This window comes from Neovison vison, chromosome 6 (assembly GCF_020171115.1).
Source record: "Neovison vison isolate M4711 chromosome 6, ASM_NN_V1, whole genome shotgun sequence".
Classification (NCBI taxonomy): domain Eukaryota; kingdom Metazoa; phylum Chordata; class Mammalia; order Carnivora; family Mustelidae; genus Neogale; species Neogale vison.
In genome coordinates, this window is record NC_058096.1 from 143103601 (window position 1) to 143119374 (window position 15774).

The 15774-nt window shown below is 37.1% G+C and overlaps 1 protein-coding gene across 1 annotated transcript in view; it reads left to right on the forward strand.

The window, feature by feature from the left end:
- Window positions 1–15774, forward strand: part of KCNH8 (potassium voltage-gated channel subfamily H member 8) — a 385054-nt gene that overhangs the window by 271508 nt on the left and 97772 nt on the right. Inside the window, exon 7 of the mRNA XM_044252531.1 lies at window positions 1180–1387. Within this exon, the coding sequence (XP_044108466.1) occupies window positions 1180–1387 (208 nt within the window). The remainder of the gene's footprint in view (window positions 1–1179; window positions 1388–15774) is intronic.

Genomic DNA, 15774 nt, shown 5'->3' on the forward strand with positions numbered 1-15774 from the left:
ACCTGAGCCGAAGGCAGAGGCTTAACCCACTGAGCCACCCAGGCGCCCCTATTTCCCTTTTCTTTCTTTTTTTTTTTCAATTTATTTATTTTCAGAAAAACATTATTCATTATTTTTTCACCACACCCAGTGCTCCATGCAAGCCATGCCCTCTATAATACCCACCACCTGGTACCCCAACCTCCCACCCCCCCGCCACTTCAAACCCCTCAGACTGTTTTTCAGAGTCCATAGTCTCTCATGGTTCACCTCCCCTTCCAATTTACCCAAATTCCCTACTCCTCTCTAACGCCCCTTGTCCCTTTTCTATTTTAGAATGCTCACTGAGGCTCTCTGAGGTGTGAAAGAGTATGCATTAGTGTACCACATATGTTGTTAACAATGACATGGACCATTCGGGTGGACACCAATGGTGCACATTTTTCAATTGGGTCCTAAAGTCAGGACAATACTCCCTTAGCTGCAAGTGTATTGTTTTAGTGCATACGAAGGCAGGACCTAGGAGAGTTTTCGAAAAATTTGGTCCGTTTTAATTTTGGTTCCCGAAGCATGTCTGTTTGAGAGAGGGCTCAGAATGCAAAAGCTTCAGGCCCGTGTTTGCTCTATTGATGATGTTAGAGAGAAGAGAACACAGCCCAGGAGACAGGAGGTGCTACTGGTATTTGTGAGTAGATATTACACAAGTTTGATAGATCTAATCACTGTTTGTTTTAAAAACTAAGTTACCTTTGTTACCACTTCACACGGTTTTACTTCAGTGGGTACAAGTTATTGTTATAAGGCCAGTCTTACATGGACAGAGGGATGTGGAATTGAAAGAACACATATGTAAGAGGTGGAGACACCTTATGTTCCATCCTGAAATCATAATGTGTTTCAGTTGTGTATCGGAATACACAAAATTAGATTCAATCAAATAAGTAGAGAAAAAAGATAAATCCTAAGGAAAATAAGTATTAATTTGAAGAAATTAAGTTGTCTTACCATCTTTTATTCTATCACCTCTCGATATAATATGTGGAGAAGGGGCATTGGGATGGTCGTAAAAATGACCATAGCATGGGATTCATGATTATATTTCATTTCAAGAACTTTCCAGAATGGCTAGAAGTTAAAGTAACTGTAGTAGCATGCAAGGAGCCATGGGCCAAGTTGTTGCTGCTCTGTCTCCTCCCGCAGGTGTCTCTCGTGCATCTCCTGAAGACCGTTCGGCTGCTGCGTCTTTTGCGTCTCCTGCAGAAGTTGGACCGTTATTCCCAGCATAGCACAATCGTTCTGACTCTGCTCATGTCCATGTTTGCGCTCCTTGCACACTGGATGGCGTGTATCTGGTATGTCATTGGAAAAATGGAGAGGGAAGACAACAGCCTTCTGAAGTGGGAAGTTGGTAAGGGCTTACATTTGTCACATTTTCCATATTTAAGTGAAAAAGGAAGATTGTCTAGAATTTAGAGGAGGTGAAAGATGAGTCCATAAATATGTCCTCTGACTGTCGATTTGTCTAATGCTTTTTTAGGGGTTTTGGGGCAGTGGTCCATGATGTAAGTGATTGCTTTTGAGAAAATTTTCTGGAAAATCCTTATATATATTTTTAAAGAGTAATGGGTTAACATTTCAATGGGCTAACTGTTTAAAATGACCAGCCAGGCTGTAGAAGTGTTTAGATAAGTAATGTGTGATCTTATCTGACATAGCCAATGCAAGGCTAGTACCATTGAATCACTGGGAAACTGTTCTATGGCCAATCATTTCTGTGAGAGAGAGAGTGAATATATTATAATGACACACTTTCCACATTTAGTATACTTTGAGAATTTGTGATGGTAGAGGGAACTGGATATTCACAAATATAATTTGTAGAATTTTGTGTCCCCATAATGCATGGGAATTTAAGGGAGATTTTTCCAAGCGTTACATAATTCTGCATAAATGAATCTGAAATGTTCTGCACAGAAACACATGCTTAAACTTATGTTAACCACAAGAACTTTACAGCAAATGAAATTCTGAAGGCTATAACCCTCTATCCAAAAATATATGCTTTCTTCTCCCAGTCATTGTCTTTAGAGAACTGTCATAGTATCCCATGTAGAATTCTCCCCCACCCCCCGCCTTATTCTGACATTTCATGAAAAGAATCTGTTTCTTGGTTGGCTAGAAAATTCTTCACTTCTTTTCTCCAAAAATCAATCTTGAACTTTTGGAAGCTCAGACCTTTGTACAGGGATGAAGCCACAAGAGATTCCCAAGAGAGAAACATGTTCTAACTTTTTATACCTACACTTAATGGCAGAATGCATTGGGAACATCCCTGGGTTGGCTCTCATAATGCCACCCTCTCAGCAGAGGGCATATACAAAGCCTTCAAAGTATGTCTTTGGAGGATGAGCTGGAGACCCTAAGCAAAACAGATTTCAGGGAGCAAATCTCCTGTCTATGTTCTTAAAAATACTCCTGCACGTCTCTGTTTTGACCTTAAACTACACCAAAGCAATGAGTATGTCCTGATAATTTTCATCTCAAACTGGTTTTATCTTCCTTATCAAAGTACTTCTTCTGTGTCTTGCTATGGATCTCAATTCTCAGAAATGAAGTCAAGAGAGAAATAAAACGCAGTGTGAAAGCGGGAATGTTCTACATAAAGAGAACGTGAGATGACATGTGAAAGACTAAGAGAAGGAAGACAGGGAGAGGAAAAGACAACGAGGGGAAGGACAGAGAAGAGTTGATTAAAAGGAGGACTAAAGTTGGGATTGTACTTGATTAAAACATTTCCTGTCCTTTAGTATTGTTTCCATTTCTATTTTCTTGTCCTGAAGGTTCCTTCATCACACACTCTGGTGTAGTCCTAATGGCATTCCGTGAATTACAGCATTCGCTCTCTGCCCTTTGTTTTGAATCCATATTAAAATTCTGACTTGTGGTCAGCCACCTGATTCCTTTCTGGGCCTGACCTAATTTCCTTCAGGCCCCAGACCTATGCAGTCATATTAATTTGTAAGTCTTGTCTAGTCTGAGAGTCTCCAGATGGGGAAATTCAGCTTATTCACGCTCTCAAATTTAGTTAGATGAGGAAAGCTTTTTGTTTCATTTCCAACACACCAGTTATGCTGCAGATGTACAAACTAGCCACTGTTTTTCTTCCCACAAACACACAGAGGTATTGATTTTCCAAGAAAAAAAGAAGACAACCCTCTAAACTGCTTCAGTATTGCCCCCAACCTCTCCTACTCTTAAAAACTGATGTTAAGGTTCAGTGTAATGACCGGGAGCTTGTGAAATGGAACTCAACGCACAAAGAAAGCACTGGCATAATACATGATGGGGAAATAAACACTGGGTTGGGGCCACAGAACTCGTCACGGCTCCACCACTAACTGATTGTGCGGCTTACAGTAATTTTGTTCACCTCTACAGGCCTCTGTTTCCTCATCTAGAACATGAGAAAACTCACCATATAACTCGAAAGTCTATTTCAGTTTCCATGATTTATGATGTTAATGGAAGAACAAACCCAGTATTGTGTGCTTATTTTTATTTTTCTCATAGATCAGTGTCCACATAAACTGTCAATAGCAACCACCCAGTGTCAACAAGTTTGAGGAAAAAGGATGTGTCAGGAAGTACATCTTGTGATCACAGCATGTTAAAGAATTGATATGTTTTACTCCGTTATGATAAGAATAACTCAACCTTTATCTTTAGAGAATTAGATCTCCTGTCCAAACACCTCTCAGAATATGATCATGAAGATAGTATGCTAATTGTGTCTGTCAATATTGGATTTATAGGCTTGGCAACAAGGAACTTCCCTTCCCTTAAGATTACTTGTATTGTTGTTCATTTAGAATGTTCTCCAGCTGAGATTGGAACACAAACTAAATAATTATGATCTCTTCTACTTAATTTTTTTTAACGAAGCAATTGAGAATCTAGGTAAATTTAGTTTTTACTATGGAATTTGTACACTAGTACTGTCTTACCTTTTTTGGTTCAAGTACCATGAATCAAAAAATTCTTCACACAAATAAAATTTGATTAAATAACATTTTCTTTATGTTGTGACTAACATCAGATATATAGAACAGATTCACATTCCCAAGGGATAAAATGGATTTTTTTTCTAATCATTGTTAATTGCCTTGAAATGATTTTTTCCCCCTTTTGTCCTTGGTAGGTCTTCTACTCACAGCTAGAGAGAGTTCCAATATTTTGTATCAGATCAAATCAAAGTTAAACTTTAAAAAGGATTGCAGGATCACTTCTCTATAAGATACCTATTTTTGGAAGGAAGAATTAATACCCGTGGACTAATTGTACCAGAGGCTGGTTATGAACTGATTTTCCTGGTGTTATTTTTACTTCATATTCTTATGTGCTTTTATGCTATATTTTAAGAAATGTAAGGTTGGTTTATTGTTTCATGGAATTTTAGACTTGGGAGGACCTTAATCCAACTTTTTTGATTTTATGGTGAAAAATCCAGCTGTAGGCTTTACAAGCTCTGTGATGTAGGGGTTATTATCTGGTGTGTATTCACTGCTGTATCCTCACTGTGGTGTATAGTTCCTGGCACATGGCAAACGTGTAGAAAAAAAAAAAAATGTTGAATGAGTTAATCTTCATTCAATTACTAAATGACAGTCATGGGTCAAGAGCTTAGGTTCCCTAACTCCTTGTGTACAATTCCTTCTAATAATTTTGAATATTATGAAATTAGAGGAAATGGCTGTTGAGCAAATCTTTTCCAGCAGGATGATTGAGAGAAGAACAAATAGGGTGATCACTTAAGATTTGGTTAGTCAGGGTGCCTGGGTGGCTCAGTTGGTTAAGCCGCTGCCTTTGGCTTGGGTCATGATGCCAGCATTCTGGGATCGAACCCCACATTGGGCTCCTTGCTAGGCAGGGGGCCTGCTTCTCCCCTGTCTGCCATTCCTCCTGCTTGTGCTTGCCCTCTCCCTCTCTCCCTTTTGCTCTCTCCCTCTCTCTGTCAAATAAGTAAATTAAAAAAAAAAAAAAAAGAAGAAGAAGAAGGTTTGGTTACTCATTCAAAAAATACTTTTTGAGTGCCCACTACATGCTTGCTTGGTCCTGTGTAAGGCACTCAAGTTACCAAAACTAATATACTTAATGTCATGGAACTTAAAGTCCAGTAGTTAAACAGAGACAAATAGCTCAATGGATATATCACAGTGTGATAGTTCTATAACCGGAACGTGCATAAAGGGGAGGTAGCTAGATCTAACTAGCATATCAGCAAATGCTTTTCCAAGATGAGCTGGTTTTAAGAGATGAATAGGTCTTGTCTCTGCAGATGCTGAGGAAGGGGCATGGATGAGGGCAGGAACATGGCTACATGAAGCAGGTCAATCACATAAAGGGTGAACGGGGTAGTAAGGTGATGAAACTAAAGTGTCATGTAGTCAGGGACTGGATCTTTAAAGACCATTCATGCTAAGCCTTCGAGTTTGGACTTCCTCCTAAGGCTATAGCGAAGCATATAATTCTCTCAAGCAGTGATCCTTTGAATATAGAACCCCAGGGAAAAGGGGGAGATGTTTTGCTCTGCTTCATTTTCAATATCTATAAACTGGCAATAATAATGGTGCCTACCTCGTTAGGGCTGCCAGTACTAAATCAGGAAATCTATGGGAACCATTTAATACTGTGCCTGGCATCTAGCAAATTCTCAATAGATAGTAGCCATTATAGCCATCATTACCATTTTATTATGACAGTTACTTCTAATAAGGAATGTACTGTGAACTGTGACTAGTGATACTTAACGATTTTATATGGGAAGAGTATTAAGAAATGCTCTAAAAAAATATTTCCCTTTAACTTTAATTGTAGTGCTGGACAACGAATTTTATGCTTTTGCCCATCTTCAAAATAAAAAAGACTACACTTTATATTTAGCCAGTCTCGGAAAAATTAGTAAATTTCACATACTCTGACAGTTGCTCGCATACAGATTTCCCCCTTCCAGGTTAATACAGGTGACAGGTCCAACATCTATCCTATCAGCTTGTTGAGATATAGAAAAATTTTATAGAACTTAGTACTTCAAGGGCAAGATTTAATACTACGTTAGAGAGGCATAACACAACTGAGCCTAAGTGTGTTTTTTATTTATTTTGATTTTTTAAATATTTATTTATTTGAGGGAGGAGGGGTGGGGAAGGGACAAGAGAGAACCTTAGACCACTCCCCACTGAGTGCAGACCCCCACAGGGCTCCATCTTCTCACCTGGAGATCATGACCTGAGCTGACATCAAGAGTCAGATGTTGAACCAATTGAGACATCCAGAAACCTCTAAGTGTGCTTTTTAAATTAAAATTTTTATTTTGGCTGCAGACACGTTTTAGAATGATCTCTTTGGTTGGGTGGGGGGGGTGTCTTTACTTGTTTTCTATGAGAAGACTTCAATAAATACCCAGCTAGAAATGTGTGAGAAGACATGCGTATTTCTGTACAACTCAATTAATGTAGGGATATATTATTTTAATGAAAACTTATGAAGTCCAATTAATGACAGATAAAACTCAATTATTAAAATTGAATTAGTCCTTAAAGAGGTTCAGAGGATACTGAATAGAATATAATGGTTCTGATTTAAGTGAGAAAGATTTGTATTTGTATTTTGCTTCTGGGATTCACTAGGCATGTGATTTTGGCCAAGATGATTTCAGTGCATGACCTTTTAATTTTCTAGTCTGTAAAATGGGTATGGTAGTATTGACCCTCAGTGCTTTTGAGTATTAGAGGCACTCAAGTTGACATACCTAAATAGTACATTCTGATAGCTGAGAACTACCACCATTAAGACAATCTTCAATCTTCATACTAATTAGGGCTATTCTCGACCTGCAGCTACCTGCTGAAACACCAATGAAATAGTAGTACTATTGAAGCGTAGTAAGGAGGTGATATTTCTGTAACAGTCATGATTCTTGGTTGCAAACAAAAACAGAAAAGGAATCCATCAACAGGACTTGCAGACTCAGAATTAGAGAGGGAACAAGACTTAGGGAAAGAACATGATCCAAGGCAGCTCCGAAGTTCCCAGTGCAGGACGCACAGTTGCTAACATTTTGCAAACAGGCCTAGACATGTTTCTGTCTTTATAGATGCTATGACAGAGTCCTAACCTCCTGTTTGCCTCTGATTCGCAACCCCCGAAGGGAGAATCCAATTGGCCAAGCTTAGTTACATGCTCAAACACTGACTACTGGGGTGAGAAACAAAAAAAGAATGTCTTCTACAATAAAATCTTTACCCTTACATTTAAAAACAATACAACTCAGATGCCTGGCTGCCTTCAGCTCAGGCCATGATCCTTTTTTTTTTTTTTTTAAAGATGAAACTACAGAAGAAGTCTTGGAATCAAGTGGTTCATCCTTTTCTGATTGAAGCTTGTTTTTTTTCTCTGAAGCCTGATTTTCTTTTTTTTTTTTAAAGATTTTATTTATTTATTTGACAGAGAGAGATCACAAGTAGGCAGAGAGGCAGGCAGAGCGAGAGAGAGGAGGAAGCAGGCTCCCTGCTGAGCAGAGAGCCCAATGTGGGACTCTATCCCAGGACCCTGAGATCCTGACCTGAGCCGAAGGCAGGGTCCTGGGATGGAGTCCTGCATCGAGCTCCTTGCTATGCAGGGAGCCTGCTTCTCCCTCTGTGTGCTGCACCCCCTGCTCTTGCTTACTCTCTGTCTCCCTCTCCCTTATAGATAAATAAATAAAATCCTTTAAAAAATAAAAGTAAATAAAAATAAAAACAGTACAACTTACAAAAACATTTATTAAAATGCCTCTATGAATCGTACGCTTCTCAGACATCATCATGTCAAATGGAATTAGCTGGAACATGGAGTTGTAATTATCAAGGCTTTTGCTCACTATAATACAGTCTGTGCTCCTTATGTAAACGTCACAGTGGCCTTCTACTTACCAAGCTGTTCCCTCTACTAGACTGCATCTTGGTCAGTAGCTCCCAGTTGTAGCCGAAATGCTTCCTTATATTCTTTCTCAAAGCTATCTCTATTTCTAAAGCTTTGACATGCTGAACTTTAAAATAGATAATCTGCTACAGAGGTTAGAGATGAGAGTACACTATAATAGAGAGAAGCATTTTTATCTTTTAATCCTTTGGCTGGAGTAAGCTTATCCATTGTGGATGCCTAAAAGTGTATCTGTACCATTGACAAAAAAAAAAGAAAAGAAAAGAAGAAAAGAAAGAAAAAAGAAAAAAGGAGAAAAACAAGCCCAAAAATCTAGAATGGGAAGAAAAGGATTAAGTGAGATATCATTTTCAAACTTTCATCGACCATTTTAATCCTAAATCTGATCCTCGTTGGATAAAACATCATAAAAGCTGATTGATTTGTAGGGCTCTCTAGTTATTAACTGCTTAGCATTTACAAGCCTTATGCAGTGGGGGAAGAAAATAACCAGTCTTTTAATATTGTGAACTAGTTATTTCAATAACTCTACCAAATTTTCCTTAAGATAGAATTGACTAGTACTCTACATTTTTAGGTTTTGTATAAAAGATTATAAAAAACTGTAGATTCTCATTTTATGGAATATATAAAATAAAGAAAGGGGAGAAAAGGCCTAAAAGGAAGGTCTCCATCCATTAAAATATACCCTAGTGAGGGACGCCTGTGCTCTTTAAAAAAAAAAAAAAAAACACAAGATGTTAAACTTTAACGTGTACTGAAATCACCTGAGTATTGTATTAAAATACAGATTCTAACTCAGTAAGTCTGAGGTAGAGCCCAAGACCCAGCATGTTTAACAAGCTCCCAGGTGAAGTCGGGGCTGCTGGTCCCCCATCATAGTTTGAGGAGCAAGGTTTTTAAAAAGTCTGGGAGATTTCTGTGACTTTGATATTCCCGGTTTATAAACAGTCCTAAACCAGCAACAGCTCAGTACTTCTTATCTTTTTCCACCTTCCTGTCCCTTTTCAATCCTCATATCGTCTGTGAATTTTCTTGGATATGGTAATGGCCCAGGTGAGTCCACTGAGAAAGAATTAACCTCAATGCTGAAGCAATACAACACTGTGGTTTATTTATTTATTTTTTTAGAGAGTTTATTTCTTTTTCAGAGGGAGAGAGAGAGTAAAGCAGGGGGAGCAGCAGGCAGAGGGAGAAGCAGGCTGCTTCTCCTGCTGAGCAAGGAGCCCAGTGTGGGACTGATCACAGAACACTGAAATCATGACCTGAGCTGAAGACAGACACTTCACCAGCGAGCCACCCAGGCGTCACAACACAGTGGTTTAAATATCATCATCAGAAACAATTTATATTACTGGTAGTTCTGAGAAACTAAAATTGAACACTATTAGTTTTAAAAGAGTTGCCGATGCTCTATTTCTATTTTGATAAAGATGTCTAGAAAACAGCAACGTTTTCTTGTTTTCAGAGCAAGAGTTTACTCTCTTAACCAAAAGAGCAAATGGTTTATTCTTTTCTTTCTTTCTTTTTCCTTCCTTCCTTCCTTCTAGTAACGTTGACGCACAATGTTACATTAGTTTCAGGTGGCAAATGGTTTATTCTTAAAATTCAGATTTCCATTGTACTTTCTGAATATAATGGTAAACTTTACTTACAAAAATTGAGGAAATAAAGTATATATTAATGTCCAATTCTAAGGTTGAAATTATCTCTGTAGTCTAACCTTGGGTGTTTCAAATTATTTGGGCATTTAGAAATCAAACAGCAGAAAATTAGCCTTTTTAAAAAATGTTTTATTTTTGTTTTTAAAGATTTTATTTATTTATTTGTCAGAGAGGGAACAGCAGGCAGAGGGAGAGGCAGGCTCCCCGCCGAGCAAGGAGCCCAATGCAGGACTCAATCCCAGCCAGCAGCCTGGGACCATGACGCAAGCCGAAGGCAGACACTTAACCAACCGAGTCACCCAGGTTTCCCCCAAAATTAGCTTTTAATTGCATAATGTTCTCAATCCCTTCATAGGGAAATTCAGGGTTTCAGGTGGCAGACTGGGAGTTAATAAGATTTCACGTTGCCAGAGTTGCTCAATAAGAGGACATGCTTCATACTTAACAATTAGAAACAATGAAGCTGAAATATACTCAGAATATCCTCATACTAGAGTTTCCAAATACGTTTAAGCTTCAGATGATATGCTCCGAGCAATAAATGGTTCTATTGTCATATAAGTTTGATATATGAAGCTACTCCATCCCATTCTGAAGGACTGAAGGTAAATTAGCACAGTGTGAGCTCAGAGAAATCTCAAAGAAACTGACTAAACCTTATTTAACCCAAATGTTGCATTTATTTTACCTCATAACCTTCCTTTTTGTACTATGCATTAATAATATTCTGTTAACATCCTATGAATTTTGACGTAAAAACCCATATCTTAGCAAAAGTTACTAAACTTTTCATTAACTCAAAAGTTACTAAACTTATCATAGTAGGAGGAATAATTACAATTTTCATCTTTCTAAAAGTATGGGCTACCACATGTATCATTTCACAGTAAATCTATAAGAATAGGGAGAGAGATTATCCTCATGAATAAGATGGAAATAATTAAAAATACCTACTTTAGAGAATGTTGCAGGATCATTGAGTGTGACGATCAAGAAAGAATTCTTGAGGGGTGCCTGGGTGGCTCAGTGGGTTAAGCCGCTGCCTTCGGCTCGGGTCATGATCTCAGGGTCCTGGGATCGAGTCCCGCATCGGGCTCTCTGCTCAGCAGGGAGCCTGCTTCCTCCTCTCTCTCTGCCTGCCTCTCTGCCTACTTGTGATCTCTCTCTCTGTCAAATAAATAAATAAAATCTTTAAAAAAAAAAAAAGAAAGAATTCTTGAGATCTTGTATGGTGTAACCTAGTAAGTTTATTTAAGTAGCACAGGGACAGGACCCAAGTGCTGAAAGAGCTGCCCTTTTTGCCATATGAAGCTGGTGGTTATATGCTTAGTGCTCACAGGGGAAGTACAAGGAGTATTAGAGCATGAGTGTTTCTTTGAATTTCTACTCATAAAACTACTTTCACGGAGACCTCTCTGGTGCTTATCATTCAGCTCAGTATTAACTGTTGGTGAAATGTTCCAGCAGTCATGAGACCCTTCAAGAGTGTAGCAACCAGCACTTATTTGATCCTTATCAAAACTATGCAGGCTATGGGTCAGCCTTCTGGGCTAAAGGTGAACATTTTTCTGCTTCTACACCTCATCAGTTGGGTGAGCTTAAGTAAGCTGATAAACCTAAAACCAGTTTGCAAACTGGAAAGTGCTATAGAATTATGACACATTGTTGTGTTAGTAACATACACACGAACACACATACATGCATACATTTATATGTATAATTGTATCTATCTCTCTGTCTTTCCAGAGATACATTATGTACATACTCAATACCACAAACTCCTGTCTTTATAGAACATAAAGATACCCTTGATACTGATCTTGGTGTGTCTATATAAAGAACCCATGCATGATACACGTATTTGGGTGAATGCAGGAATGAATGAGTGGACCACAAATGAAGGCTTCTGTCCCATATCAATGGGCCATCCCACTCAGATTAAAAGAGGAAGAGGTTCTGAAATCAGTCTTCCTTCAGGTTTTGGAAGAAGGTTTTTCCTTATATTATCTCATCATTTATACAATTTAAAGAACAAAATTCTCATTACTTATTTGGTTAAACTTTATTGCCATGAAGTATAGATCATACAATAACAGGAAAGCAGAGAGAGAGAGACAAACCAAGAAACGCACTCTCTATAGAGAACAAACTGATGGTTACCAGAGGAGAGATTAGTGGGGGGATGGGTGAAATAGGTGATAGGGATTCAAGAATACACTTACATGATGAGCTCTGCATAATGTCGAATTGTCAAATCACCACATTGTACTCCTGAAACTACTATAACACTGTATGTCAACTCTATAGGAATTAAAATTAAAAACTGAATTAAAAAATAAAGTAATAGAAATCCTCGAATAGCATATTTCTTTAGGATATTTTGAATATCCAAATATTTAATTTCTTTGGTATTCGGATCACGCTTGAGCAAGAAATGTTTTGTTTCTCTGGGAGGAGAAAAATAATTTTCCCTCTACTCTTTTAGGCTCCCTTATTTTATTCTTTTTTATTTATTTTATTATTTATTTATATTATAGGAGACACCCCTGTAATAAAAAGACAGATTAACAGGAGAAAACAGAAGCATAATAACATATATATCTCTTGTATACACAGGAGAAACGCAGGAAAATTGAGTAACTTGCAAAAATGGTCCATACCTTCATCTTAAAAACTACCTTCAGCTAAAGACAAAGGATGTTGGGAGTGAGGAGCAAGATATGGGAGTTATCAAGAAAGCCCAGTAAACAAGGGCATGGTTGTGTTAGGGGACAAAAATTCAACTGAGTAAATTTGAACATCAAATTAACTTTTTCAGTGATTCAGGGAAGCATCCCATCTATCAAGTAGAAAGCAGTCCTGGGGAGGTATACAAAATGGAAGATTTTCATAGGCAGAACTGTGCAGGACAAGGAAATTATTAGCACAAGAACAGAAAGGATTGTTGCAGGCAAGGTCATCTTCCCTTAGCAGGAAGGACAGAGAGTCTTACTCAACATGCAAATGACCTCACCAGTGCTGATGGGGAAATTCCGGACTGATTGGTTTAAAATTCCATTCCTGGGAGAGGCTGAAACTGCAGTTAGGTTAGGTATTAGGTTTTGGTGGGGCTTAGTAAAAGTGACTCCATTTGGGGCCTGTAGTTTCTTTTTAACAACTGATATGAGTATCAATATCATATCAATATCAATATCCATTTTCAAAATCATTTTGTTAAAACAAGTTATTCAAAACAAGTTCTAATCACAAATGACTTTGTTCAGAACAAGATTTCAAAACATAAATTTGAAATCATAACAAGTCAGTACACGACAAGTGACCACTGGGGGATTGATTCAACTCCAGCCCCTTTCCCCTCCTAGAAGGTCTGGGGTGGGACTAAAAGTGCCAACATTCTGACCACATGGCTGTTTCTCCAGTGATCAGCTGCCATCTTTAGGTTCTGTGCAGAAGTCACCTCATAAAAAAAGGTGTTTTAGGAGCTCTGTGCCAGAAACAAGATGAAAACCAAACACTTATTCCTTACAAATATTATATCTATATTACAATATTAATATTATAAATTATAGTATCATATATACTATCCAAATATATAGATTTTTTAAGGCCATATTCCACACTTAGAGCCTTAGGATCCATGTGATGTGAGTTAATAAGTCAGTTCTTAGTACATTTTTGATTTCTTACTATGGGAGTATGATAAGGTAAACCCTTATAGGATACTAGAAACAGCTAATCATTTCAACTCTTTCATTTCCTATCTTGATCCTTTTGTGTGTGTGTTTTCTGAGTTAGTAAGTGGTTCAAACATGCTTCCATTTTCTAGCTGGAGATAAATTTGGGTTGGCATTGCTGCTAGTTCTCATTAGATCCAAAACTGTCCAATGAGCTCTTTCCTACTCTCATTTTGGCCTCACCTCCCTGAGAAAATATGCTTGGTTCTCAAATATCTTGAACGGTGCCCTAAACCTAGACTTTGGAAGGGAGCGTCTCCTTTGAGATTATTCTTCAAGGAGCCTTTATTTTGAGGTGATGTGTCCTGACCATTTGTTGATTTCCTATGCTCCTCCTAAAGAATCTTATGACTTAATTAGTAGAAATTTTGCCTACTTCTGACCTTTTCCTTTCTACCCTATAGGATCTTCCTGAGTTGTATGGTTGTTAAGCTCAGGGGCAGTAATATGTTTCTGGCTCCCAGAGTGCCAAATGCTTCTGTTCTTAAATAAGTTCAAAGTTGAAGACACTAGTTTTAGTGTGGTCCAAAGGTAATGTGAGCATCTAAAGAAGAGAAAAAGGGTAGGGGGGAGTTTAATATAGCTGAATGAGGCTTGGATCTAACTATTTTTCTTTCTCTCTTTTTTTTCTTTCTTTTTTTGTCTCTCTCTCTTTCTCCTTTCCTTCCTTCTTTCATTTTCCTTCCTTCCTTCCTTCCTTCCTCCCTCCCTCCCTCCCTCCCTCCCTACCTTCTCCTTTCTTTCTTTCTTTCTTTCTTTCTTTCTTTCTTTCTTTCTTTCTTTCCTTTTCATATGCATGCATATTTCAAATGCCTAAATAAGTTCTCAGTATTATTTATTGACTAATCCACTTAGTCACACTAATTAAATATGGCATTTTAATCATACTCAATTATTATGCATACTTATGGCTATCACTAGGTTTCATTTTTCTTTCATTGACAGTCTAATTTTATACCAGTATTGCAGGGTTTAATTATTGTACTGTTTAAATTTTGTTATAGCAAGTAGAATGAGGTCTTTCTGACTCATTTACTCAGATCGATATTAGAAAAAAATCTCCCCTCCAAAAATTCCAAATGGCATTTTAATTGGAGTTAACTTCAAGAATTAATTTAGGGATATTAATACTTTTAAAACAGTGAAATATTTTGTCATCCAAGGAATGGAACTTAATCTCCAATTATTTAAAAATTTTTACATAATTAAGAGGAAGTGTGTAGTTTTCTTCATACAAGTTACACAAGTTTCTTATTGAGTTTCTCTCTAAATATTTTACGTTTTTGTTCTTTTGTGGGTGGGATCCATTTTCCATTAATTTTGTTCCAGTTATTATTGGTATAAGAATATCCAATAACTTGAAAATAATATTGTATAGATATTTCAAATAATATGCACCTAAGTTTTAATTAAGTTAAAATAAGTTTTAATTAATTAATACATTTATTTAACTAAATTAATGTTTAGGAAAACAGTCTTATAATCTAAGGTACTAATAAATTTCTCTTTGACTTATCCTATGTCTATATTCTTTTTCACATAAATAATAGAATATACCAAAAAATATATTTTCACATAAAAGATTATATTAAAAAATAGAAAATTATCTATTTTATTACGTATTTACTCTAACTTTACTAAATGTTACTGAGATGTTTTATAGATCACTAATTGACATTATTATTGATACTTGATACTCCACTGAGTTATGCCAAACTTTAAACTATGGCCTTCAGAAAATATATTTTGTAAAAGAACATGGTATAATAGAACAATTCTTACTTGGAAGTTGGGATCTTCTATTCTAACTGCAGCCCTGCTGTTAATTAGGTGTATGACCTATGAAATTTTATCAAACCAGATCTGTCCCCATTATCTCTATGAAATGAGATACAAAACTGATTCTTACGAGTCTCAATTCTTCTTGAGTCATAAGCCCTTTTGGAAAATGAATGGAAGCTATAGCTCTCTAATGATAAATTCATACTTGCATATAAATAGTTTGCATATTCCATGATGCTTTTTCATGAGCTTCTAGTAAACGAAACAAACAAAAACATCTTAGAGCTAGATGATCTCTAAGATTTTTTTCAACTTGGAGAAGATTTAGTTACAATTCCTTTAAGAAAACTGCCTTGCACTTGAAACATGGGTGTATTGAAGAAATAGTACCTTAGTCTGTTGACCTATCTTTCACCATGAGTGAGACTCACTCAGGGCTGCCCTAACTCATTAGTAGGACATTTCTCAACTTTTTGTACTTTCCAGGTTTTGTACGATTAGAGTGTAATTGTATTCTGTACAATAATATACAAGCCGTGAAAATCCTCTCCCTTAATCCACTTCTTCCTAAAGTTCTTAACCGATGGAGGAATTTAGCCACAGCCATGCACTGTCAATTTTATGATGCAAACAAG